Source organism: Balaenoptera physalus (assembly GCF_965194825.1).
Source record: "Balaenoptera physalus genome assembly, chromosome: 4".
Taxonomy (NCBI): Eukaryota; Metazoa; Chordata; class Mammalia; order Artiodactyla; family Balaenopteridae; genus Balaenoptera; species Balaenoptera physalus.
Window position 1 is genome coordinate 32,829,205 of NC_138891.1, and position 24,468 is coordinate 32,853,672.

The 24,468-nt window shown below is 44.2% G+C and overlaps 1 protein-coding gene across 1 annotated transcript in view; it reads right to left on the reverse strand.

The window, feature by feature from the left end:
* Window positions 1-305: 305 nt before the first annotated feature.
* Window positions 306-24,468, reverse strand: part of CLRN1 (clarin 1) — a 44,994-nt gene continuing 20,831 nt past the window's right edge. Inside the window, exons 2-3 of the mRNA XM_082459474.1 lie at window positions 17,139-17,318; window positions 306-2,354 (exon numbers count right to left, since the gene is read on the reverse strand). Coding sequence (XP_082315600.1) covers window positions 2,047-2,354; window positions 17,139-17,318 — 488 coding nt within the window. The 3' untranslated portion in view covers window positions 306-2,046. The remainder of the gene's footprint in view (window positions 2,355-17,138; window positions 17,319-24,468) is intronic.

A 24,468-nucleotide genomic window follows, 5' to 3' on the forward strand; every position in this document is an offset into this window, starting at 1 on the left:
GTAAAGTGAGCGCAGAGGGAAGGCACCCTCCTCCTCCGCCGCCACCCCCCCCCCCCACCCCCGTCTGTGCCGTGTTCGGTTCTGAAGCCTCCGCCTGCTCCTTGGCCACGGCCAGCTCTGCCCCAAAGGACCCAGCTTCACAGCTTCTTGCTGTTCTTACCCACAGCGTAATAAGCACGGATGCTCTGGGGGCTGAGGGTGTGTGCGGAGGCCGGCAAAGGAGCCCCCAACCGTGGTGTTGCGTTTGCCGCCCTGGAGCCAGCAGGCGGCCCCGAGTCCCAGCGAGAGTGTGAGACAGTGGCTGCCACCTGGGGCGGGAGGTCGGACACAGTGCGATGACTGTCACCCCGGGGGCTCTGATCCCCGCAGAGGGTGCCACAGAGAATGCGCTGGCCGTATCCCTCTTGGAAGGGTTACTCTCAGGCCATGGGTCCCAAACGTTTCATCCGAGAGAAGAGAAGGGGACAGCTTACGTGCTGTCCTCTGAGGGCCCAGGTTGCGTCTTTTTGTATTTGTGTGTTGCACCCAGTTTGCAGGGATCGGCGGTCCTCCTCTCCTTCCCATCAGCAAGATCGTTAGTTTGCCTATTAGGCTGTCACTGAAGGTTCAGCGGCTGCTCTGAGTTTTCTCTGTTTACAGAACAGAGAACTACCAGGGAGGTGTTTTCTAAAGAAGAAAGCTTCGTGTTGGAAGTTTTTCAAAACTCTGAGAAGAGAGAGAGGGATGCAATGGGACTCTGGGGACTTCCAGGATCTCAGGCCAGTTAACCTTGGCGGTGAAGGTCCTGTGCTTTCCTGCCCACTCCTAGAGGAGCAGACGGGACCCCGAGATGCTCCTGTGTTTAACTGTTTCATGAAGACCTCCAGAACTAGGCTCCACTAGCCCGTTACTGAAATAAGCATCCTCTTCATCACTAGACTGACTTGTAGCCTTCTAGACATTCTCCAGATATATTTCCTGCATGAAGGTAGAGAGACTAACATCTGGAAACAAAGGGAGTGTCCTGATGTCAGCCTGTGGGCTGCAGGTCACCATCAGAGCAAGTTATTTCTCAGGTATACAGACAGTTGTTCTTTTCTGGTAAATTGTTCCAAAAGAGAAAAAAGTATTTTTTAAAACAAGCACTTTCAATACCTCTTGTATGGCGGCTGGGTACCGAGCAGCTGTGGTGAGGGGCCTGGCGGTGTGTTCTCTGTCATTCTCTGCCTCTTCCTGAGCGCTTTCTCGAGGGCGGCAGGTGGATGATAGAGGAACGGTCAGTTCCAGGCTCACTTGTGGCCTTTGGTCAGAGGCAGATCAATTTCATGGGTAATTCAGGAAAAAAAGTTGACTTGAGTCATGCTTTTGTGACAGACCAAAACCCAAGATGACAGTGATATTGCTGTAATCCCAGAATGTAATATAATTTCATAATTGGGAATTAGTGCTTGAAAACACTAAAAAGTTAGAAGCAACAGCCCCAGTGAGTCATTCTGCATCAGGTTTACTAGGAAGAATCATTTTTCACGATTCCTCAGTGGTCCCAGCAATTACGTCTGTTGAAAGTACCGTGTTTCTTCTTTTTTCCGGTTAGAGGTTTATACATTTTGACGAACAGGCATGGATAGTAAGACTGTGCTTTAAATGACTTTAAAAAAGTGCATTGATATACTTTATCAATGCTCATTTAATGCATTATCATTTTAGGAAAATGATTCCAGCTCTGTTATCTGGTACCTGTGGCAACAAATGTGTAGATACATCAGAAATAGTATTTATTTGTATTAAAATATATTCCCCATGCCTTCCAATTCCTCCCTGATGGAGCAGGCATTTTGCACTCTGGTGTGGATATGGAGTAACAATTTGTCCATTCTAGTCAACTGTCTTGACTACCCAGGCGAAGCAATTTCCCACCAGGTTAAACAACCTTCCAAAGCCTTCTTTCTGTTCCCCTTACTTCCTGGCTTGTATTCTTAGTACATAGTTTGTAAACGTTATCACAGAGGGTTTGGTACTTTAATTCGTGCATCTAAAAGGTTGGACAAAATTAACCATGTTTGCCCTTCAGTACATTAGATCTGCAGCTACATTAGTTGTCTCTGTGTCTTTAGATTTTGCAAAAGGGAACTGAAATCCAGCAAATCGTATTAGAAGCCCATTCAAAAAGTGAACAAAAAAGCAAATGAAAACCACCCAGAATGAAGTGGTGTATTTTTCACTTTGCGTTTTGTAGGCATAAGTCCCTTCTTTATAATTTGCAATTTTTTCTGAGAGGTGGTGGATTTTCACTTCAGAGGCAAACAATATCATGACAAGACAGCCGCAGGAGCCTGCAAGAGAAAGAACAAACAGCATGTTGGGACAAATATTTCCTGATTGTAAGGGACAGGGAAGAGGGTTTATGTGCAAACTAAAGAAAGCCTTTTCCCATCATCCTCATTTGCATTCTTCTGCAAAAATATATTTCAAATTTGTAATCACGAGCCTGGTTCTCCAACCGATGGCTGGTAGTGCCTGGGTTATGGCTCTGCGTGAGAAGACTTTTGGGGTGGTGTGGGTAGAATCAAGCCGATCTTACAAAGACTGGGAGACGTTCCACTTTGCGTGAGGAGAAGGCTGAATTTCTGGGTACCTTAAAAGCACAGTGGTGGAATCAGGCTATAAAGCAGCCACTGCTATGGTGTGGCTTCAAAAGAACAATTTCTCTGTACTTCACAGGTCATGCAGAAGAAATGGCAGTCATCCAGCCCCCTTGGGAAAGGGCTGAGGGTTTCCTTCAGAAGGCTTACGTGGCTCCTCCCCCTCCTCGGGCTCCCACCTGGCCACAGCTGCCCAGACGTGTCCCTGAGCAAAGGCAGCCATGGATAAGGTGTCGAGGCGGAGAGTATCTGTTCTCCTTGTTTGTAATAGAACTCAGGATTTTTACCTGGGCACGTGGCTGACTTGAATGAGGGCTACATTGGTTGAGGGGGGGCTGGGATGTAGGGGCCAGAAAGTTTCCTTGAAGTTTGCGGTATTAGGGGCCTGCACTTTCTTTCCCCTGTCCTCCTTCCTGTAGCTGAAATATGGATGCAATGGCTGGAGCACCAGCAGACGTTTTAGACAAGGTGGCCTTAGAAATGGAAGCCATATATTATGGAAAAACAGGAAAGGAGGAATTTTGGATATCAGACACCGGGAGCCACCAGTGTCTTCAATGGACTTTAACCTCTAGGTTTTTGTGTGAGAGAATAATAAACATGTATTTTTTTAAACCCATTATTTAATTAATTAATTTATTTATTTATTTATTTTTGGCTGCGTTGGGTCTCCGTTGCTGCGCGCGGGCTTTCTCCAGTTGCGGCAAGCAGGAGCTACTCTTCGTTGTGGTGCGCAGGCTTCTCATTGTGGTGGCTTCTCTTGTTGCGGAGCACAGGCTCCAGGCACGCGGGCTTCAGTAGTTGTGGCACATGGGCTCAGTAGTTGTGGCTTGCGGGCTCTAGACCTCAGGCTCAGTAGTTGTGGCGTGCGGGCTTAGTTGCTCTGCGGCATGTGGGATCTTCCTGGGCCAGGGCTCGAACCTGTGTCCCTTGCATTGGCAGGCAGATTCTTAACCACTGTGCCACCAGGGAAGCCCTATTATTATTATTATTATTATTTTCCCCTTATTTATCACTCATTGGTAGCCTAATCTAACCTTAAGTGGTGTGGCTGTGGCCTGGATGAGATCTCTGCAGGACAGGAGCACGTCATATTGAATGCTGCCTGGAAACTCTAATAGGCCCTCTCCCGTGAGGATGGAGAATGAGAGCCCCCCAGATGGATGGATGGCACAGGGGGCAGAAGCAGGTGGCAAGAGGGTCAGAGTCAGGGGCACCGAGGCGAGCCAGGGCTCCCAGGGCTCCCACAGCTACATCTGCATCCTGGGCCACCACAGTGGAGCGCTAGTTAACAGGAAACTCGCTGAGATGGTTTTCAGACTTTGGTCAAACCAATTTGGGTTCAAACCCTGATTCCGCCAGTAGCTATGTGAAAGTAGTCAATTTTAACCTCCATGTCTCCACTTCCTTGTCTATAAAATGTGGACAGTAAAGATGATTCAAGATTAACACTTGGTATTAGAATAGGCACATAGAAGTGCTCACTAATTGGTAGCTGTTCCTCTGGTTTTTATGTATTTTTTCATCTTGCAAGTCTTTACCATCATCCCTTACTTCGTTCCTCCACATGCTCTCCCATTAGGTTTATGACTCCTTGAGGAGGGGTAAGTGCTTTTGCCTTCAATTACAGTTAACTCAAATGCCCTGGGAGCACCAACATAGTGGCTTAAGTTCCCATTCATTAATTCACTCATTCATTTATTCCATTAGACTTATTATGGGCCAAGCATGGGAATAGTGGTGGAGATCTCAACATTAAAGAAAATGCAGATGGTTTCTGCTGTAACAGAGAGTATAATCAGGCAGGGAACTCAGATAAAACAGTTATAAACCAATCGCAGTGGGTGTCATAGTAAGGGAGGTGCAGGTGGCTATTACTGAGAAGGTGGGCAGCACCCTAGAAAGTCCTTTGGAAGTAGCTGTAGGAAAAGTTAGCAAAGGGAGGTTGGGCTGTGTGGGGAGAACAGCTCCAGACATGAGGTGCTACCATGCAAATGATGTTCCCATTCCTTTTCCAAAGGCTGGGTTTGGGTTGGTAAGATGGGGGTGGGGTTGGGTTGGGGGTGAGGAGGAAAGGTGAAATCCCATTTCTTCTGTGAGAATTTCACCTGGGACCGGCTCCCGCCAGCTTGAGCCTCACCATCATACATCCCCAAGTAATTAAGTGATATAATTTTCTTGAAACTTCACTTCCCACCAGCCTTGGAGAATATTCCTTTGTAAAAATTGTCAGCCTATTTTTGTATTCTGAGCTTAAAACCAGAGCTCTCCCCTGGCAATACTGTATTATTCCTTTATTGTTAGATCCAACAAAGAGGCTGCGATGCTGTTTTCTCTTTATCTTTTATTTGAAAATTGTGGAGAAAATGCCATTGCTTTTACCATAAGAACCTTCTTTGTGTGAGGAGATGGTGAATTTCAGACAGAAGCGAAACACTGTATTTCCCTGGTGCTTGAAAGGAAAATTCAAGCTCGGTTTCCTTTTTCAAGTTGTTAAATATTTTAAAGGTACTGCTTTGTTAAGGAGAAAGCATCACACTGAGACTGCATTTCAAATTCTTAAAGTAAAAGTTGCTTGGGTATCTAAGACCAATAGCCCTTTGCTGGAGCTAATACTTCAAGCATGCAAGCTCCCCAAACATGATGTAGTCGTTAAGAGGATGGTCTGAGATTCTGCTCTGGAGTCTGGGGTTGTCCATGAGGTCGACTTGGTCATTTCAGAGTCAGAGCATGGAAACCCAGCCTGAGTCTCTGCCAACCCCTCAGCGACGCTAGGACACACGGAGGGAAACAACTCAGTGTGAATTTAGGATATTTTTGCCTCTCTCTGTCTATGGCTCTAAAGGAAATGTGGGACCACCAATACCTATTTATGGCTTATGGACCAAAAGATACCCAGGAAGAGTCTCTGTTTGTGGCCTGGCCTCTGGGGACATGAAGAGAGGTGTGTAAGGGATGTGAGTGGTGGTGGGAACAGGGCTCAGCACGTTTTCCTGTCTGGACCTTAGATTCCAGCAAGGGGGCTCCTGCTGTGGGTCCCACATTTAGAGGGTCCTGCTTTCTCTCCTGTTGACACCCCTCCCTATGGGGTGAGGAATGCTTGATGTCAGTGGGATGGGGCCATCTGGAGTCCCTGACCACATGCCAGATGGTACCCCTGGGACCCAGGAATTTCCTCCGCAAACAGCCCTGAGCATATTTCCTGGGCTGGCACGAGCATACTTCCTGGGCTGGCACGAGCATCTTCCCTGGGTCCATTTACACAGGGGTGGATTTTGTGGCTTCTGCTGTACAGGCCTGAGGGTGGCCAAGGAACAGCTGTTTGGGGGGCATGGTCAGATCTCAGATACGCGGTGGAGTGTTCACACACATATGCTCGAGGCCCTTTACAGTGTGGATGGAACCAGCCACGGGAAGAGAGACGAATAGACAGGGCTCGGCCCTCCTCTCATCACCACATCAGGTGCAGAATTCCCAGGGCTCAAGAAGTCTAAATTTGAATCTGGCCTCCAGGTCCTTATAGAGGGACGTGTGTCAAGGGCGAAGGATAAACATGTTTCACTGAATAGTTTATTAGCTTATAACTTTTAAATGTTGAGACACGTGGTGTGTGGGCTTTCATTCGTGCTCTTGCCCAAGGGTTAGGATCAGGCCTGCCCGCTTCCTCCCCGTTACCCTTGTCCCCCAAGAGCCCAAACTCAGCTGGGGCCATTCGGACAGATTTCCCCCTTGTCCGTCTATCTGACCAACACTGCTCCAGCTCACAAGAAAGGTTAAAGTACACCAAATTTAGGAAAACCCGACAAGCCTTGCTCAAGCCAGAATTTGGAATATAACCAGGCATACGAGGTTTTGCTCCGGCTGTCTTACTCAAAGACGAGCCATTTTCCTTTCATGTGTTTGATTTCCCCACCATCTGGCTGGTACCGTAGTGGGGTTTGTTGTTGTTTTTTTCCTTCTCCTTTTAATGACTTTGATTACTGAGTTAATTTCTGACTGAATAGGATAGCTGAGTTATAGGGCTGTCACACCATGAATTACCAGTCAATTAACAAACATGTGTCATGTACTAGACACTACACACTCAGGGCTCTCCTCTGGCAGCTGAGACTACAGAATCGGTCACCTCTCTCCTCCAGTCCCTTACAATATAGGGAATGAGGGTCACAGCCAACAAGAAAGCTGCTTCTTTATCCCTCGGTGACCCCTGAGAGTGACTATACTTTATGGGTGGGAATATCCTGCCAGGGTCCATGGGAGTCTAGGGTACCATGGGTTTCCGTAGAAATGTGTCCTCAAAGGTGAAAAAAAAACCTCTGAAACTTTCTCCTATTATCACTAAGATTGCATTTCGGAAATAGTAAATTAGAATTTCTATTCCATTTAAAGTAATGGCCAAGATTTCCAGAAAGCTAACATGTCATCTTTAAACTCTCTTAGAGATGTTGAGGGGAAGCAGGATTTGCCACTCCCAAATATACCACGTCAACAGATTGATTATTTTGAATTAAAGTTACTTAAGAAACAACTAGTGCAAGAAGGACACTCTGACCTTCCTCCGTCTCCCTGAAATCAGGAAATAAATTTCCCACGTGAAGCGTACCCTCCCTGCACCTGGAGGGTAGAAGGCATCCTTATCACCAGAGATAGGGAATTCAGGGCCGAGATGGCTGTATAAAAAAAACCTTGCTACTTCTTCACTAATTTACTACCCCAAGCCCAAACTAGTTTGGTCAATTTTTCACAAATGTATTGTTTCTTTGTCTGAAAGGTATAAAAGCGGCCTGCTTGGGTCAGTTCTTTGAGTCTCATATTTTATGAGCTCCTGTATGTATGAAACTAAATTTGTTCTTCTCCTGTTAACCTGTCTTATGTCAATTTAATTATGAGGCAGACAAAGAACCTGGAAGGGAAGAGTGAAAACTTTTTCTCCCCTACAATGACAACTGTCAGAGGCATTCCATTTCCTCTACAGAATGATAAGTTGAAAATGTCCTTCTTTAAGGAGTCTTGAGAGATGATACATGGGGTTGAAAAAGCCACAACTTTTCAGGTGTAAGCGCTAATTTTCTGTGAAATTATGTAATCTCACTAGGAAGTCAGTTATTATTGGTGAGGTCTCCAGCAATGGTTTCTTCCCCAAATGGAAGCTTCTCCAGTTCCAAACTGTTTTAGAGACCAATGGCTACCATCTAGACTAGTAAAGCAAGCTAATACCTAAGAGTAGCTTTTGAGGTCATAATGGAGAACAATTTGGTCATGTATTTCCAAAAAGCAGGTGTGGAGGAAGTTATAACACCAGTTGGGTTCAGCTTTTCCCCCTCTTCTGTGATACAATGTCTTCTGTAATGGAGAGTTGAAGAGCCCATATCTAACTTAAGTTTTACAAATGTCATGTTAGTGAGAAGAGTGATTCATGCAAAGATCTTTTTCTCATTTGAATTGATTTTCAGAAAGGAGATTGTCATTTGTTACTAGAAAATACGTAGAGCTGCTTCTGTTTTATTCATTTACCAACAACTACTTACTGGATGCTGACTGAGCTATTCTGGGCACTGGGGATACAGCACTGAATAAAGCAGACAAAAATCCCTATCTTCACGGAGCTCTCAGTGGTAGAGAGAGTGGAGAGAGAGGCTATAACAAAATAAGTAATTCCATTCTGTAGTTTATCAAAGTGTGATGTGTACTAAGGAGAATAAAATAAAGCAGGGAAGAGGGATGGCCTGGGGAGGCCTCAGAGAGAAGATGACACTTTAGTGCCTCTTGAAGAAGTCAGGGGGTGAGAAGGTAGGTATTTGAGGGGAAGAGCATTTCAAGCTGAGGGAACAGCGAGTGCAAAGGGAACCAGGGGATTTGAGCAGAGAGAAGTAGAGAACCAGGTAGAGGGGAATAAGCGGTGAGGTTTGTGTGCGGGTTTCTAGGGCGGGCACAGCAAGTGCTGCTTTGGCGGTCGTAGCAAGGACTTGGGTTGTGACTCTAAATGAAAGAGAGGGGAGACACTTGTGCATGTTCTGAACAGGACAGGAGTCTCTTTGCAGTTGTGACGGGACAAGATTGAGCATCTCCTTGCACCAGATCATGCACTGCAAGCCCTGTGCAAAGTGAGCTAAACAGTCCTTCTGTTGCGTCCCTGCCGTGAATGAGCTGAATGCAATCCCGTCACTACGGTTCTGCCCCTTCAGATGCTGCCCTGTATCTCAAAACAAAATTCCTTGTCCGTTGACCGTCACGGGCTGGCTAATATTACTTCTCTTCCTTCTGTGGCCTCCTTCCAAAGCTTATGCTGAGAAGCTAGTCTTTTTGATGCTGACTTTTCCTGCCACCGATCCTCTCCTTCCTCAGGCTCTGTGGCTTTAATGCCCAGGTGTCCCTGGGTCTTTCTCAGACTCTGAGCAAGAGCTCCTCCATAAGGACTGAAGCGGAACTAAGCTCCAGATGGTTTTTCACGAACAGTTGCAGAATAATATGCCCTAGACTTATTACAGAGGCCAGGATATTATTAATACTGAAACTGATATATAACGTAAGCATCCTTCTATTCCTGTACTGCTATTTGTTTTCCTGTCTTCATGTTTTACATATGACTGAGCTTATTTATATTCCATGCCACGGCTGTAATTTTCGTAATTAATTATGTCCATATTAGGAGTATCCCCTTTTTAAAGAAAGGCAGTTATTTTCTTTGTTTGCCTTGCTTGGTGTAACTCAAGCATGATGCTACATGTAAGAGAAGGTGTAATAAATACACTTTGCAATAAGTCCACATTTCGGTGGTTTTCATCACCTGTAAAAGGCCTGAACCAATACATTTCATAGCATCCTCAGGGGATATTCACTGAACTGTCTAGGCTGTTCCACTAAGGATCCATGGCAAGGCTTCCACGTAACCTGCTCTCTTACATGCATATGTGGGTTAGACTCTCTATCATCAATTGGGAACCTTCTCCAATGGAATGTATAAAAGGCATATATCAGGGCTTCCCTGGTGGCGCAGTGGTTGAGAATCCGCCTGCTAATGCAGGGGACACGGATTCGAGCCCTGGTCTGGGAAGATCCCACATGCCAGGGAGCAACTAAGCCTGTGAGCAACAACTACTGAGCCTGCGCTCTAGAGCCCTCAAGCCACAACTACTGAGCCCGTGTGCCACAACTACTGAAGCCTGCACGCCTAGAGCCGGTGCTCTGCAACAAGAGAAGCCACTGCAATGAGAAGCCCGTGCATCGCAACGAAGAGTAGCCCCCGCTCACCACAACTAGAGAAAGCCCGTGCACAGCAACGAAGACCCAACACAGCCAGCCAAAAATAAAAATAAAATAAATAAATTTATTTTTTAAAAAGGCATATATCAGTGCTCCAGTGTGAAACTATGGGTCTAGTTGCTGCTATACTCAGCTCCTTCTATTTGGGCTCCTGGTCTCTCTCTACCTCCTTATTTTGAGTGCCTCTCTCTCTCCTACTGTGTTATAAACCTTGAGGAAAGTGTTTTTCACCGTTTTCCCCATTCTGTCTTCCCCTGCCACCCTTCCTTGACTCTCGCAGGTGGCCTCCCTTCCACATACTTCATTGTTGATCTGTACTCTTTTTTTTAAAAAACTTTTAATTGGAGTAGAGTTGATTTACAATGTCGTGTTAGTGTCTGGTGTACAGCAAAATGATTCAGTTATTTATATATATATATATATATATGTATGTATATATATATATATATATATATATGTATGTATGTATGTATATATATTCTTTTTCATATTCTTTTCCATTATGGTTTATTACAGGATACTGACCATGGTTCCCCGTGCTCTACAGTAGGCCTTGCTGTTTATCTGTTTTATATCTAGTTGTCAGTATCTGCTAATCCCAGACTCCTAACTTATCCCTCCCCCACCCCCTTCCCCCTTTCGTCACCATAAGTTTGTTTTCCATTGTTGGCCTGTACTCTTGAAACGTCCCCCTCTTGTAGCTTCTGGGACACCACGTCTCCTGATTTTCCTTCTTCCTCTCCAGACACACCAAGTCAGTGTCCTTTGCTGCCTCCTTCTCAGCCCCAAAATTAACTGATGGTGTTATTCAGGGATTGGTCCTAGGCCAGTTTTTCTCTATCTACACTCTCTTCCTAGATGATCTCATCCATTTTCATTGCTTTGAATGATATCTATATCCTGACAACTCTTAAATTTACATTTTTTTGTCTAGACCTCTTCTCTGAGCTCCAGACTCATATATCTGACTGTCTACTTGACATGTCCTCTTGCACATCTCATAGGATCTCAAACTTGACATGCCCTAAATGGAACGCTTGATTTCTAATGCTAAGCTCCTCTCCCCACTTCTTTTTTGCCCTAAACTCTAAGCCTGTTCCTCCCCTGTCTTATTCAGCTTGATTAATGCCACCACTGTCTACTAATTGCTTAAGCTACCTACAAAACATTTCGGATCTACTTTCAAAATGTTTTTAGAATACATTCATCTCTCTCCATCTCCAATGCAATAGCCTAGTCTTTCACCAGACAGTTCTTAAAAGGGAAATCAGTTGGACTTCCCTGGTGGTGCAGTGGTTAAGAATCCGCCTGCCAGTGCAGGGGACATGGGTTCGAGCCCTGGTCTGGGAAGATCCCACACGCCAGGGAGCAATGAAGCCCACGTGCCACAACTACTGAGCCCGCACTCTAGAGCCCGAGAGCTACAACTACTGAGCCCACATGCCACAACTACTGAAGCCCACGCACCTAGAGCCCGTGCTCCACAACAAGAGAAGCCACAGCAATGAGAAGCCCGTGCACCGCAACAAAGGGTAGACCCCACTCGCCGCAACTAGAGAAAGCCCATGCACAGCAACGAAGACCCAATGCAGCCAAAAATAAAATAAATAAATTTATAAAAAATTAAAAGGTAAATCAGCTATCAGACAGCTTCTTAAGGACTTTCAAAAGTGTCTCATTGCAATTAGAATCCATTCTGAAAGACTTACCGTGGCTTTTGAGGTCTGACATTAACTGACGTCAACTGATCTCTCTAATTTTTTTTTTTTTTTTGCCCATTTTCCCCTCACTGCCTGTTCTCTAGCCACATGGACCTCCTTTCAGTGCCTACAACAAGCTGGCCTCTTTCCCTAGCATCCTCATGTGCGTTTTTTCCTCTCCTTGGGAAGTTCTCTGAGGATCCTTAGCTCTTTTGTATCTTTAGAACTCAGCTACCTGGAGTAGCCTTTGCCAACCACTGTATCAAGACCCGATCCTCCCTTCCCTTCATTCTCTATCATGACAGCCTGTTCATCACCCTTATTGTGATCTTTAATTCCCTATGTAAACTTCTGTTGACTCCCCCACTAGATTTTAGGCTCCACGAAGGCAGGACTGTGTGCCTGATGGGTTGTGGTAACACCGGTACCTCTCCTAATGGCTGCTACATGGTGGCACTCAGTCAGCGTTTGTTGAATAAATGAAACGAGTGCACCTGTATCAGTGGTTCTTGACACTGGTCACACATTAGCATTACCTACGAAGCCTTAAAAAAAAAAAAAAAAAAAAAGACCAGTGCCCAGGCTCCACCCCCAGAGACTCCAATTTGTGATGTGGGACCCAGCATCAGTATTTTTGGAACTTACTTCTGGTGATTCTAATGCACGGTCCGGGAAGAGAATCACTGTCCAAAATGAACCATGGGAGATCATTAAGATATTACTAAAATCCTAACTCAGGGAAAGACTTCTCAGGCCTGGGTTATGATTGACAAGATGAGAAAGAACAAATTAACTGACTTGGGTGGGTTTCATGGAACAATGACAGTGGGAAGAAAAGTTACACGAAGAAAGCCGAGGAATGTGAGCCAGACTGAAGGCCATGAGAAGTGGAAGGCACTTTTCTGGTCCAGGAGGGCAACAGGATATGGGGCCACAAGGACAAGCAGGCTGTGGTGACTGAAACGGTTGCTGACCTCATCCAGAGGCTGGCGCCCTTTCCTTTTCTCCCCCGGAGGTCTGGCTTGCAGGGCATCAGGGAACACAAGGAGATGCCCACAGCATTGTTACTCTAGGCAGCAGGCAAGGTCCCAGACAGACAAGCAGGAAGAGCTCTTTTCCCTTCTCTTCCCCCCAAGGAGGATGCCAAGCCTGGGGGTCCCATCCAGCAGGGAGGTAGACAGCTGAAGAATGAGCCCTGGCATGACATCAGCACAAGGAAAGGTGGCATCTTGGGGGACCCAGGGTTGAGTAGGAGGAGAAGAAGAAAAGGGAGGAAGGAGTTTTTCTCTGCTGGCTATGAGGGAGGCCGCCGGGGTAGAGAAACAGGGGAGGAAACTAAACAGAAGAGAGCTGCCCCAGGGGAAGGAGGTCTCTAGTGAAGTGTGACTCCCACGGGCATTAAGGGACCCTCCCCCCCCCACCCCCCCCCGCCCAATACAGGCTCTGGCCTCTGAGTGTGTGATTTATTGGCTCACATTTCGAGTGTTTGTGATAAGGGCCGTGAAATCCCCATCTTTCCACGAGTGGGGTTTAAAGCTGAGGTCTCTGTGAATATTACAACTTTAGATAAACTTTTCCAAGCCTCCAGGGGCTCACGGGTACTATATGTAGATCAAAGGGAATGAAGTAGTTAGTCTGTGATTCAAGAGTGACTTGTTACCTCTAGAGGTCACAAACTGTCGGTCCATCTGACCTTCAAACATGTTTCGTTGTCAGGCACAGTTTTTAAAAAAGTGTTGAAAATTCTGGTTTTTAAAAATAAGAATTTTTTTTAAATTGTTGAAAATTCTGGTTTTAAAAAATAAGAATTCTTGGGCTTCCCTGGTGGCGCAGTGGTTGAGAGTCTGCCTGCCAATGCAGGGCACACGGGTTCGAGCCCTGGTCTGGGAAGATCCCACATGCCGCGGAGCAACTAGGCCCGTGAGCCACAACTACTGAGCCTGCGCGTCTGGAGCCTGTGCTCCGCAACAAGAGAGGCCGCGATGGTGAGAGGCCCGCGCACCGCGATGCAGAGTGGCCCCCGCTCGCCGCAACTGGAGAAAGCCCTCGCACAGAAACGAAGACCCAACACAGCCAAAAATAAATAAATAAATAAATAATAAAGGAATTCCTTTTAAAAAAAAAAGTAAAATAAATATCCTTTAAAAAAAAATAAGAATTCTTATATCTGTTTTAAAAAAAAAACAGATAATCTGGAAACACTAGGCGTTTATCCTCCGTAAGACGCAGATTTGGAGCTGGCTCCTTCTTTCCTTTCTCCCTCTCTCTTCCTTCCCTCATCCACAAACCTTTATTGAGCACCTGCTTTTGCAACAAGTTCAAGGATAAATACAATACAGTGTAAGCCCAGGGCCTGTGTTCCCGCATATATTTCTGTGCTCAGGTTTTCTTTGCGTTAGACTTGGCCGAAAGCCGAGATAAGATCTGGGACTTGGATTAAAGTCTGCATTCTGAGTCATCCTGCCTTTCAAATACCGTTAGTTTGGTCGTCCGTTAGAACTGTCAAATAATTTGTCTTCCAAATGGGCTGTTCTCAGTTTCATTCAGAAGCCGGAGTGTGAGATGGCTGTGCCACTTAATAAGCTGTTGTGTCTTGGCATCAAACCAGCTCTTCTTTTCCGTGCTTTGTGATGCTGGGTGCAGGCTCCCCCCCAACTCTGGTTCTGCCTTGTCACCTGCCCCAGTTCTACCAATAGGGAGGATACCAGGGCAGGGGAGGAAGGTCTGGCTGGCCTTGCCATGGGGTAGCACTTCTCTGGGCCTCCGCTGAGGAGTTCCCAAGCCCTTTCCACATTCCCAGAGCTGCCTGCTGGTGTCATATGACGGTGCCATCTCAACGTACAGTGCCACCTCCTCAGAGGTCTTAGACCCAGTGCCCCGAGGCCTCTCCTCAAGCCTCTAGGTCTGGTAACACTAAACGCTTCCCTGTGTTCTCTAGCCCTAGGACTGGCCACTGCTTTGTGACATTGCCATCTCTGAGTTACCTCAGCGTCTCCTTTTTTTTCAGTCCTCCAACATCTATTTAATCAGCTCCCTATAGCCCTGGTTCTCAAACCTGAACTTGCATCAGAATCACCTGGAGGGCTTGATAAAACACAGATGGCTGGGCCCTACTCGAGGGTTTCTGATGCAGGAGGTCTGGGGTGAAGCTGGAGAATTTGCTTTTCTATCAAGATCCCAGGTGATGCAGATGACGCTGGTCTGGGGACTCCCCTTGAAGAACCACTGCTGAACATTATATTCCCTCTGTTAAAATAGTGTGTATCCTGTTGTCTAGCTGGTCCCTGGTTGATTCAAGGGCCTTCACTAAAACGGCACACCACCCAGATCCTCCAGTTTGGTTTGCTGTTGTGGGTGGGGTGAAGTAATCCCAATACCCACTTCTAAGCTGACCTTCCCTTGAGATTGAACCACTGCCTCTGCCTGTCTGTGTGCACCCTGTACTTGGGTTCTTGCTCCTCTGCCCTGATCGCAAAGCTCTTGGCCTTCCTTCACATTACTCTGTCCCGTCTCTCTGGATCTTGTCCCACCGCCTCTGCAGGTCTACTCTGCTAATTCCATCCCATTCGCATTCCGATTCCTCTAACCTGTGCTGTTTAAGTGACCGGCTTAACATCTCCTTCTGGGCTTGCTTTCGCAAGTCAGTGAACATGTATTGAATCGTTTACTGTGTGCAGAGGCCCATGCTGGATGCTTTCGCTAGAGATCCAAAGATGAGAAGGACTTAGACACTGCCGTCATAGGGTAATCATTTCTGCACAATTGAAACTGTATTATTTGCTTGTGAAAAATATGGAGAACATATTAGCAGAACCCCCGCTAGAGAGAGAACTATTTTGGTTGGGTAAATAATTTGAAGAGCAAGATGTAGATGGCGTAAGACCCCAAGAGGTTGAGACAGGCTGAGACCTGGGACCCTTTTACCAGAGTGCTTGCACCTGGACAAATGTCTCCTCGAGCGAAAGAATACAAAGAAACTACAAGGGATTAAAAACCACTGCACGCATGTGCACGTGGGGCAAATTATGATACAAAAAGGCCAAAGCGCAACTGCCACTTTCTGCGGGGAGCAAAAGCGGGGTACTGCAGGATCCCTGCACACAGCACCACCAAGGGGGTGAGCGGACCACCTGTCACCCCTCCAGCCTGACCCACCGATCTGCTCCCACCCTCACCGCATTTAAAGAACCAGCTCCCCCCACCTCAGCGAGCAAGCTAGGGCACCTGTTACTTGGTCTTACTCCCTTGTGCTTCAGCACGAGTCCCAGTAAAGCCTTGCCTGAATTCCGCATTTTACTAATTTCTATTGATTAAGGAGCCCAAGAACCCAGGTTGGTAACAAAGGGTGCTCAAGTGTTCATGAATAGAGGCTCATATACTGCTTTCTACACCCGTTAACTACAAGGCTTTGTTTGCTAGAGAGGGAGCTGTGCGAGTTTGTGGCTGGAGTTGAATTGTGCAGGGAGAAGGGAGTGGTGTCAAGAGAGGGAAGGGGCCTGGTGGCCTGGGGGCTGGGGGCTGGCAGCCAAAGGGCAGCTGCAGAGAAGGAAAGAGTCTGATATTGATCTTCAATACACTGTTTGCTGGTGTGAGTTGTATTCTCTCTCATCTCTCCATGAAATCACTAATACAATTATTTGCTTCCTGGGGATATGACAAAGCATTGAGTCTTTTTTGCAAGTTTGGAGTGGGGTGAAATCAGAGACCTCCCACTGAAGGATGATGCATATGAGTTATATAGACACTTTTGATTTTCTCATCTCTTTCTCTTTCTTGTAAATATATCCTAAGCACCCTGTGGCACTGACTGGGTTTCATATTATTTCCCATCAGCCCTAGTTATTGAGTAGGACGTGTTTATTAATGAACTAATTTTGGGGTTTAGAGTTTTCTCCTTGCCCAGATACACCTACTTAGGCTACACAAAGACCCTATAGGCCTGAATATAGCAACTCATGTGTGGGTGGAACACCGGCTCTTTACTCTTTTTTGATGGCTTTTATTTATTCTTCTGATTATGAATAAATAAATGCACATTCCTGAATGTTTGGAAATAGTAAAAAGTATGAGAAAAAATGAAAATCACCCATAATTTTACTGCTCAGAGATAACTACTACCAACAGAATACACTTTCTCTCTCTATATATATATATGTGTATATATATATATATGTATTTATGTATATATATGGAGGCTATATATATGGAGAGTCTATATGCAATATATGTATATATTCTCTATATTTATATATAAAATCAAATTAGGTTCATGTTTATAAAATCTTATATACGGCTTTTTTCACTTAACTTTTTGATACAAGCATCTGTCCTTTTGATTACATCTTCTTCAAAAATATAATTCAATGCCATCTAGTCAAATAGATCACCATAATGAATTTACTGAATTCCCTATTGCTGAATAATTATAGTTATCTCCACTTTTTGCTCTCATAGATAGTGCCACGTATATGTACTTTCACTTTACATTTGGGTAGCTCTGTCTTTTGCGCATTGAAAAGCCCATTTGTCTTCAGAGATAGAATTCTGTACTCACCCGAAATGAAGCTCAAGAGATACAACCCCAGTGGACCATGCAGAGTTTCAAAGGGCTTGCCGAAAGCATTGTACATGAAGAAGGCTGTCCCCACCAGGGTTAAAACGATAAGGATCGTGGAGAAAAGAATGACATTGACGTGGATACTCACTGGGATGGCTTTGAGCAAATCTGGGAAAACTGAAGATAAAACAAAGATTAGAAGAAATTTCATCAGCGGTCATCTGCAAGTGTAATTTAAAAAAATTAAATCCCTCTTTTTTTTTAACTTCAAAAACCACTAAAATCCTTCCGATGAATACATTCTCACTTACTAATTTACAAGGGATTTACAAAAAGGTTTAAACATGGGATTATTTTATAGAACTCACCAGTAAAAACTAGCAAAGGGGGAGATTTGAGGGAATTTTTTTTTTTTTTTGCCCTCGGTCATATGTAATTACTTAAATAAACAAGTGCTGGCTTTATAACCAAAATCTATACATTTTGATGACCAAACTTTTAATGACATTTCTCATTAGTCTTTAAAAAAAAAAGTCTGTCTTAACTTGTAATGACATTTTCAGAACTGGGGGAGTTCAAACATCAGGAGGTTTCTATACTTCCTTTGCTACAAAAACAAAAATTTTTCTTGTCCACACCAAGATCAAAGAATGGGGTATTTTCAGTCAACTTCAATATTTTGATGTAGCACAAGCTGTGGGAAAATAATTTCTGGTGATACAAGAAATATTTTCCATTTAGAAAACATGCCAAATCTATTTCTAGATTTTGTGTTCAGGGCAAGTTTTTCTTGTTTGCAGAGGAAATGAAATACTTTATAAATGTAGGATTTCTCTTATCTGGTGAGTCATCAGCAAGCTTAGCATTAGTGAACCTGGAAAAACCAAACTGGAGAAGTTTAGTTTAGTCCATTTTAGTTTCCCAAACTTTATTTATTGAGCACCTACTGTGTGCCAGACATTGTTCTAGGCGCTGGAAATAGAGCCATAAAATAAGATAGACAAGGTCCCTGTTGTCTTATGGAGTTTATAACCTAATGGGAGTTGATAGACAAATACCAGGTAAACAAATGAATGTGATAGTTTATTGCCAAAGAAGGCCACCATCAATTCCTTTCCTCCTTTTACATACATGTCACTTCTGCTTTAAGAGGTAGAACTTACTCCTCAATCCCCTTGAACCTGGGCTGGCTTATGACTGCTTTGACCATTTGAATATGGCAGCAGAAATACATTGTGCCACTTTCAGGCCTGGCTTATAAGAGGACCAACCATTTCCACTTCTTTCCTCTTGGAGGCTTGAGCTGCCATGCAGGAAGTCCAGTTCTCTGCTGGAAAAGGAGGCCACCCGGAGGAGCACCGGGGCACCAGACAAGGGAGGGAAGAACCTTAGACATCCAGCCCAGAAAAGCCTCCAGATGACTCCAACCCCAGCTGCTGTTTAACTGCAACAGGGAAAGTCCCAATCAAGAACTGTCCAGCTGAACTGGTAAATTTTTGTTTCAAGCCCCAGAGTTTTGAGCGGCTGTTATGCACTGATAACAAGACACTTTCAGATAGTGATAATGCTGTGGAGAAAGAAAACAGGGTGATGGGATTTTGAGTGACTGGGTGAGTGGATGGCGGTGGTCAGGAAGGTGACACCTGCCTGAGCTGACACCTGCATGTTGAGAAGGAAGTGCCTGTATAAAGATCTGGGGAAGAGCGTTGCAGGGAAGAACACAGCTGAGGCAGCAGTGAGCCGGTGTGGGCCACGGTTCCTGGTGAATGAGGTGGAGGAAGAAGTGGGTTGCTAGGCTGGGATCAGATTCTTGGCACCTGCTAGATCCTGGTCTGTTGACCCTGGTGGCAGGGGGGGCGGTCTGCCTTTAGGCTAAATTCATTTGGAAGCCACGAGAGGGTTTTAAGTAGGAGAGTGACCTAATCTAGTGAAAAGATCGCTCTGGCTGCCGAGTAATGGGTACGCGGCGGCGGGGGGGGGGGGGGGGGGAGAGCAGGGGTAGAAGCCGGGATACTGGGGGTGGGGGTGGGGAGGTGGCGGGTATTTACAGTGATAAGAGATGGAGGCCTGGCCTAAGGTGTAGCAGTAGAGGTGGTGAGAGCTTGTCAGATGTGGAGGTGGAAGATAGAACTTGTTGAAAGAAAGAAATCCAGGATAACTCCTAGAGTAACTGAATAAACCTTGATGCTATTGAGACAGATAAGCAGAAGAAGCAGGTTTGGCCAGGGGAGGGGGAAGTGATGCAAGAGTTCTGTTTTAGACATTTTAAGTTTGAGTTGTGTTTGGGATATCCAAGTAGAGATGACAAAGAGGATTTGTCTGGAGGTCCATGGAGAGGGCGGAGGTATTTAAGGAGGTGAAACTAGGGTGAGGAAAGCAAGGTACCTAGGGCAAATAGGGAAATTTAAGGAGACAGTCACGCTCTGGGGCCAAGCCTGCCCTTGCACAAGCCCAAGAGTAAATGTCTCCTTAACTTTTATGACCTGGGTGCCTCAGTGGCCCCACTCTGGTTCTGGAGCTCATATTTAAAGCCAGGGGAATGGCTATCACCTGTGGAGAAGCTGTAGCTAGAGGAGAGAAGGGCCCAGGAGAGAAAGAGAGCTTGTGAGTTAGGAGCAAATCCATGGATTGGACAGCAGGAAGCCAAGGGAAGAAAATGTTTCAAGGAGGAAGTGGTCGGCTGTGCAAATACATGTCCTAAGGCCACAACGCTGTGCTCCTGACCACGTGTCAGAAAGCAACCAGGTGAAGGAGTTGCAACCCAGTTGAAGGGTTCAGAACAAACCCTTCACCACTGCTAGATATAACTAACTACATACGGACATGCATAAAACATGCTTAGCGCTATCAGATAGGGAACATCCTCTTCACGGGTACAGACAAGGTCATTTGTGCCCTGCCGGCGCTCACTCAGGGTCCTTGCTCAGAAGTCATGGGCAGGTCATTTGACTAATGAGGTTTACTTGCGCTATATTTCTTTCACCTTCTCATAAGAGAAATGCACACTAAATCTATGAGATACCATTTTCCACAAATCATATTTACAAAGATTAAAACGTTTAGTGATATCCTGTGTGAGCTAAGGTGTAGGGAAATGAAGACCCTTGTGCACTTTTCTTGGGAGTGTAAATTGGTACAGCTTCCTTTGGGGCAGTTGGGCACTACCTATAAAGAACTAAAATGCACATATCCTTTAGCTCAGCAATTTTACTTCCAGGAGTTTATCCTATGGATATTTTGCATATGAATCCAATAAAATATTACAAGGATATTCATGGCAGCATTTTTTTGGTAAAAACAAAAGGTTGGAAATAACTTATATGTCTATCAGTAGGGCATCCATACAGTAGAATTAAGTCAATGATTTCAAACAATGAAGCAAATCTTTAAGAACAGGTATGGAATTATCATCAAAATGCGATGTTAGATGAAAAAAACACATCAAACAGAGAAAAATGCCTCATTCTATCATTTGGGAAAAAGCCAAAGGAGAATGTATATAATAACAAGTAATTATTTAGGTACTTAACTTATCTGATTTAGTTCTCTCAGCAATGCCGTGAGATAGGTACTATTATTAGTTCTATTTACCAGAGGAAAAAACTGGGGCTCAGAGGCGATGTGCCCAAGATTTTTACTTAGTAAGTGGCAGAGTACACACTTGAACTCATGTCCTCACTCTTATCCAGCAGGCTACAGCCTGGGGACAGGCATGCTTGTCTAAGTAGAGACTATTTCTAGAGGATTACATATGAAACTGGTAACACTGCTTCTGGGCGAGGAGACTGAGGGATATTTCATTATGTACCTTTTAGTACAGTTTGGAAAAAATTTTTTTACCACTGTGCAAGCATTATCTATTCAATAAATACATGAATACTTTACAAAAACAATTAAAAGGATAAATGAAGACAAAAAATTCCCACGACTGTCCTAGATTAAAAGACACTTAGGAGATGTACTAACCAAATGCAATGTATAGGTATTATTTGGGATCTGAACAAAACTTTATGAAAGACATTTTGAGATAACCAAGGAAAATTGAACATGGACTGAGTTTTAGATGATATTACATAACTATTATTGATTTTGTTGGTTATGTTAAAGGTATTGTGATTGCATTTTGAAAAGTCCTTATCAATTAGAAATTGGATGGATGGATGGATGGATGGATGGGTGGTTGGATAGATAAAGATAAAATGAGAAAATGCCTCTGTTTTGTTTGGAAGAGGGTGCAGAGGCACACGGGGTGTGGAAGTGCACAGGTGCTGAGCCTCGGTTGTCAGTGATTGTACTGGTCCACACTGCCCTGTGCTTTGGGGGCGCAGAGCGAAGCAGCTTGTCTATGATCACCAGCCCTCCAGAAATTCCAGCTGCGGAGATAGCTCAATCCATCCAACCTGTTATTCTTACACTTGGTTAGCTGTTGACTTGGTTTTGACTAGCAGTTATCGAAAACCTTGCTTCCTTCCATCTCCCCACTTGTAGAAAATGTAGCCACCTCTTTGTGTCTGATGGGGCAGCTAGGTGAAGCCCGTCTGAAAATTGAGGTTCGTTACCAAATTGAAACAAAGGCAGAAGAAATTGCACTGATTTGCCTCCTGGAAAGAAAAGCCAGAAGCTAAAATAAATTTCATGTGGAGCATATTAATTCTTATGAAGTCTCTTAAAATTCCTACTCCTGTGAGAAAGTCACCCAGGAGGGCACTAATCCCTGCATGTTATGCTTACATTTTATCAGGTTTCTTTGTTTGATGAAAATTCCCCGAGTCTGTAATGACCAATCAGAACTCCGATAACAACCCTCCATTTTCCAGCCAACACTGATATGACTTTTCCTTTGCGGAGGATGAGAGCAGACCATTCAAATAAATATTGGGAGGTGTCACTTTAATGATATTGGATATTGTGTATCTAGGAGGTAGATTTGTTCGGTCTTTCCATTCTTTGAGGTGTAGGATTACACCACAGAGAAAGGATTTGAACATTTTGATCTGTCGAGGGGCTGTCATTAATCCCGCGTTGCTTCTGGCCTTGAGAAATTACTTGATTAGCTGTTGACAAGGAAAGGGAGTTATTTATGAAAACGGGCAGCCGATGCCACGTGAGCAGCACAGGCTTGGTCTGTGGGTTCAGCATTACTCTCTCTCTCTTTCATTCCCTTATCACCGATTTCCTCCATTCTGTCTATGAGTCTGTGTGTCTAGGTCTCCTTATCCTTCAACCACCCCAAACCCCTAATTACCCTTCTTTTCTCTTCATTATTTCATTACCAGACTTCCTCAAAGAGAAATATGTGAGTAATAATAATATGAATAAAAATAACAGCCACTAATTATATGGCATTTGCTATGTACCATGTGCTTTAGGTATATTGCATAAATCAACACACTTAATTCTTACAACAATATAAGGAAAGTTCTATTTTATCCTCAGTGTATAGGTTAAAAAAAAAAGCACAGAGAAGTTGAGTAACTTGTGTAAAGTCACACAGTGGCATTGCTGCCTTGGCTTTTACTTTCTCCCCCTATTGTTAAGACCAAAGTAAAGTTAACACAGTAAAACATTCTCTTTTTAGCGTACAGTTCTGTGAGTTTTGACAAATGCTTACGATCATGTGACCACCACCACAATCAAGTTATGGAACTATTCCACATTTCCCAAAATTTCCTGTTCCCCCTTTGTAGTCAACACATCCTCCACCCCCAGCTCCTATATGTGTGACTTTATAAGAAACTGCCAAGTGTTTTCCACAGTGGCTGTACCATTTCACCTTCCCACCTGCAATGTATGAAGGTCCCAGTTTTTCTGCATTCTTACTGGCACTTGGCAGGTTTTTAAAAATTGTAGTCATTTAATAGAAGTGTAGTTTATCTTGTAGCTTTAATTTGCATTTGCCAAATGACTAATGATGTTGAGCATCCTTTTGTGAGTTTACTTGCCTTCCATATATCTTTTTTGTTGAAGTGTCTGTTCATATCTTTTGTGCATTTTTTATTGAGTTATTTATTACTATTATTATTGAGTTTTGAGAATTGTTTATACATGCTGGATACAAGCCCTTTATCAGATAAGTAATTCGCAAATATTTTCTCTGAGTTTGTGACTTGTCTTTTCATTCTCTTATCAGTGTCTTTTGAAGAGCAGTCCTTATTTTTATGAATTCCAGTTTATGAGTTTTTTTCTTTCAGGTATCACGTTTAGAGGTCAAATCTAAGAAGTCTTTCCGAAATGCAAGGTCTCAAATAATTTCCTGTATGTTTTTCTTCTAGACATTGTTTGGCTTTAGGTTTACATTTAAGTCTATGATCCATTTTGAGTTATTTTTTGTGTATGGCCAAGGTTAAATTTTTTTTTTTGCATATGAATATCCAATTGTTTCAGTACTTAAAAAGCTGACCATAGACTTAACATATGATCCAGCAGTCCCACTCCTTAAAATATGACCCAGCAATCCCACTCCTAGATATTTGCCTAATAGCATTAAAAACATATGTCCACACACAAATTGTATGTAAATGTTTACAGTGGCTTTATTCATATTTGCTAAAAACTGAAACACATCTTAAATATTCATCAACTGGTGAATGGACAAACAAGCTGTGACCTGTCCATAAAACAAAATACTACTTAGCAATACAAAGGAACAGACTGTTGGTGCACACAGTAGGATGGGTGTACTGAAATGCATTATGCTAACTGAAAGTAAGTGAATTCAAAAGGCTCCGTATTGTATGATTCCATATATGTGACATTCTGGAAAAAGCGAAATGATAAGGACAGAAAACAGATCAGTGGTTGCCCAGGGTTGGAGGGTAGGGGAGGATATTGACCACAAAGGGGCACAAGGGAAATTTGGGGGGTAATGGAAGTGTTCTATATCTTGATTGTAGTGGTATTTACATGCCTGTATGCATCAGTCAAAATTCAGAGGTCTGTACGCCTAAAAAGGACGAGGTGTATTGTATGTAGTTATACCTCTATAAGCCTCACTGAAAACAGAAAACAGCAGGAGGAACAAGGTCTAGAATGAGCAGGGTCCTCCAGACGTGAGTGATAGCCTCAGCAAAGGTGACCATTTGGCATGGAGGAAGGAAGAGCTTAGTTAGCGAGAAGAAAAGGATCACTGGGCCAAGAGTCAGACGCCCAGGTTCTGGTCCACTATGGGACCCTGAGCAAGTTAACTGGTCCCTCTTTCTCTCTGTAAAATGAGAGTTTTCCATGGGGCAGCCTGGGAAATGACCGGGCATTTGAAATTTGACAAAGGAAGTTCATGTTTCAGCTTCTTTTCTAACTCTCTGAACTCCCTAAACCTTGATTTCCTTAT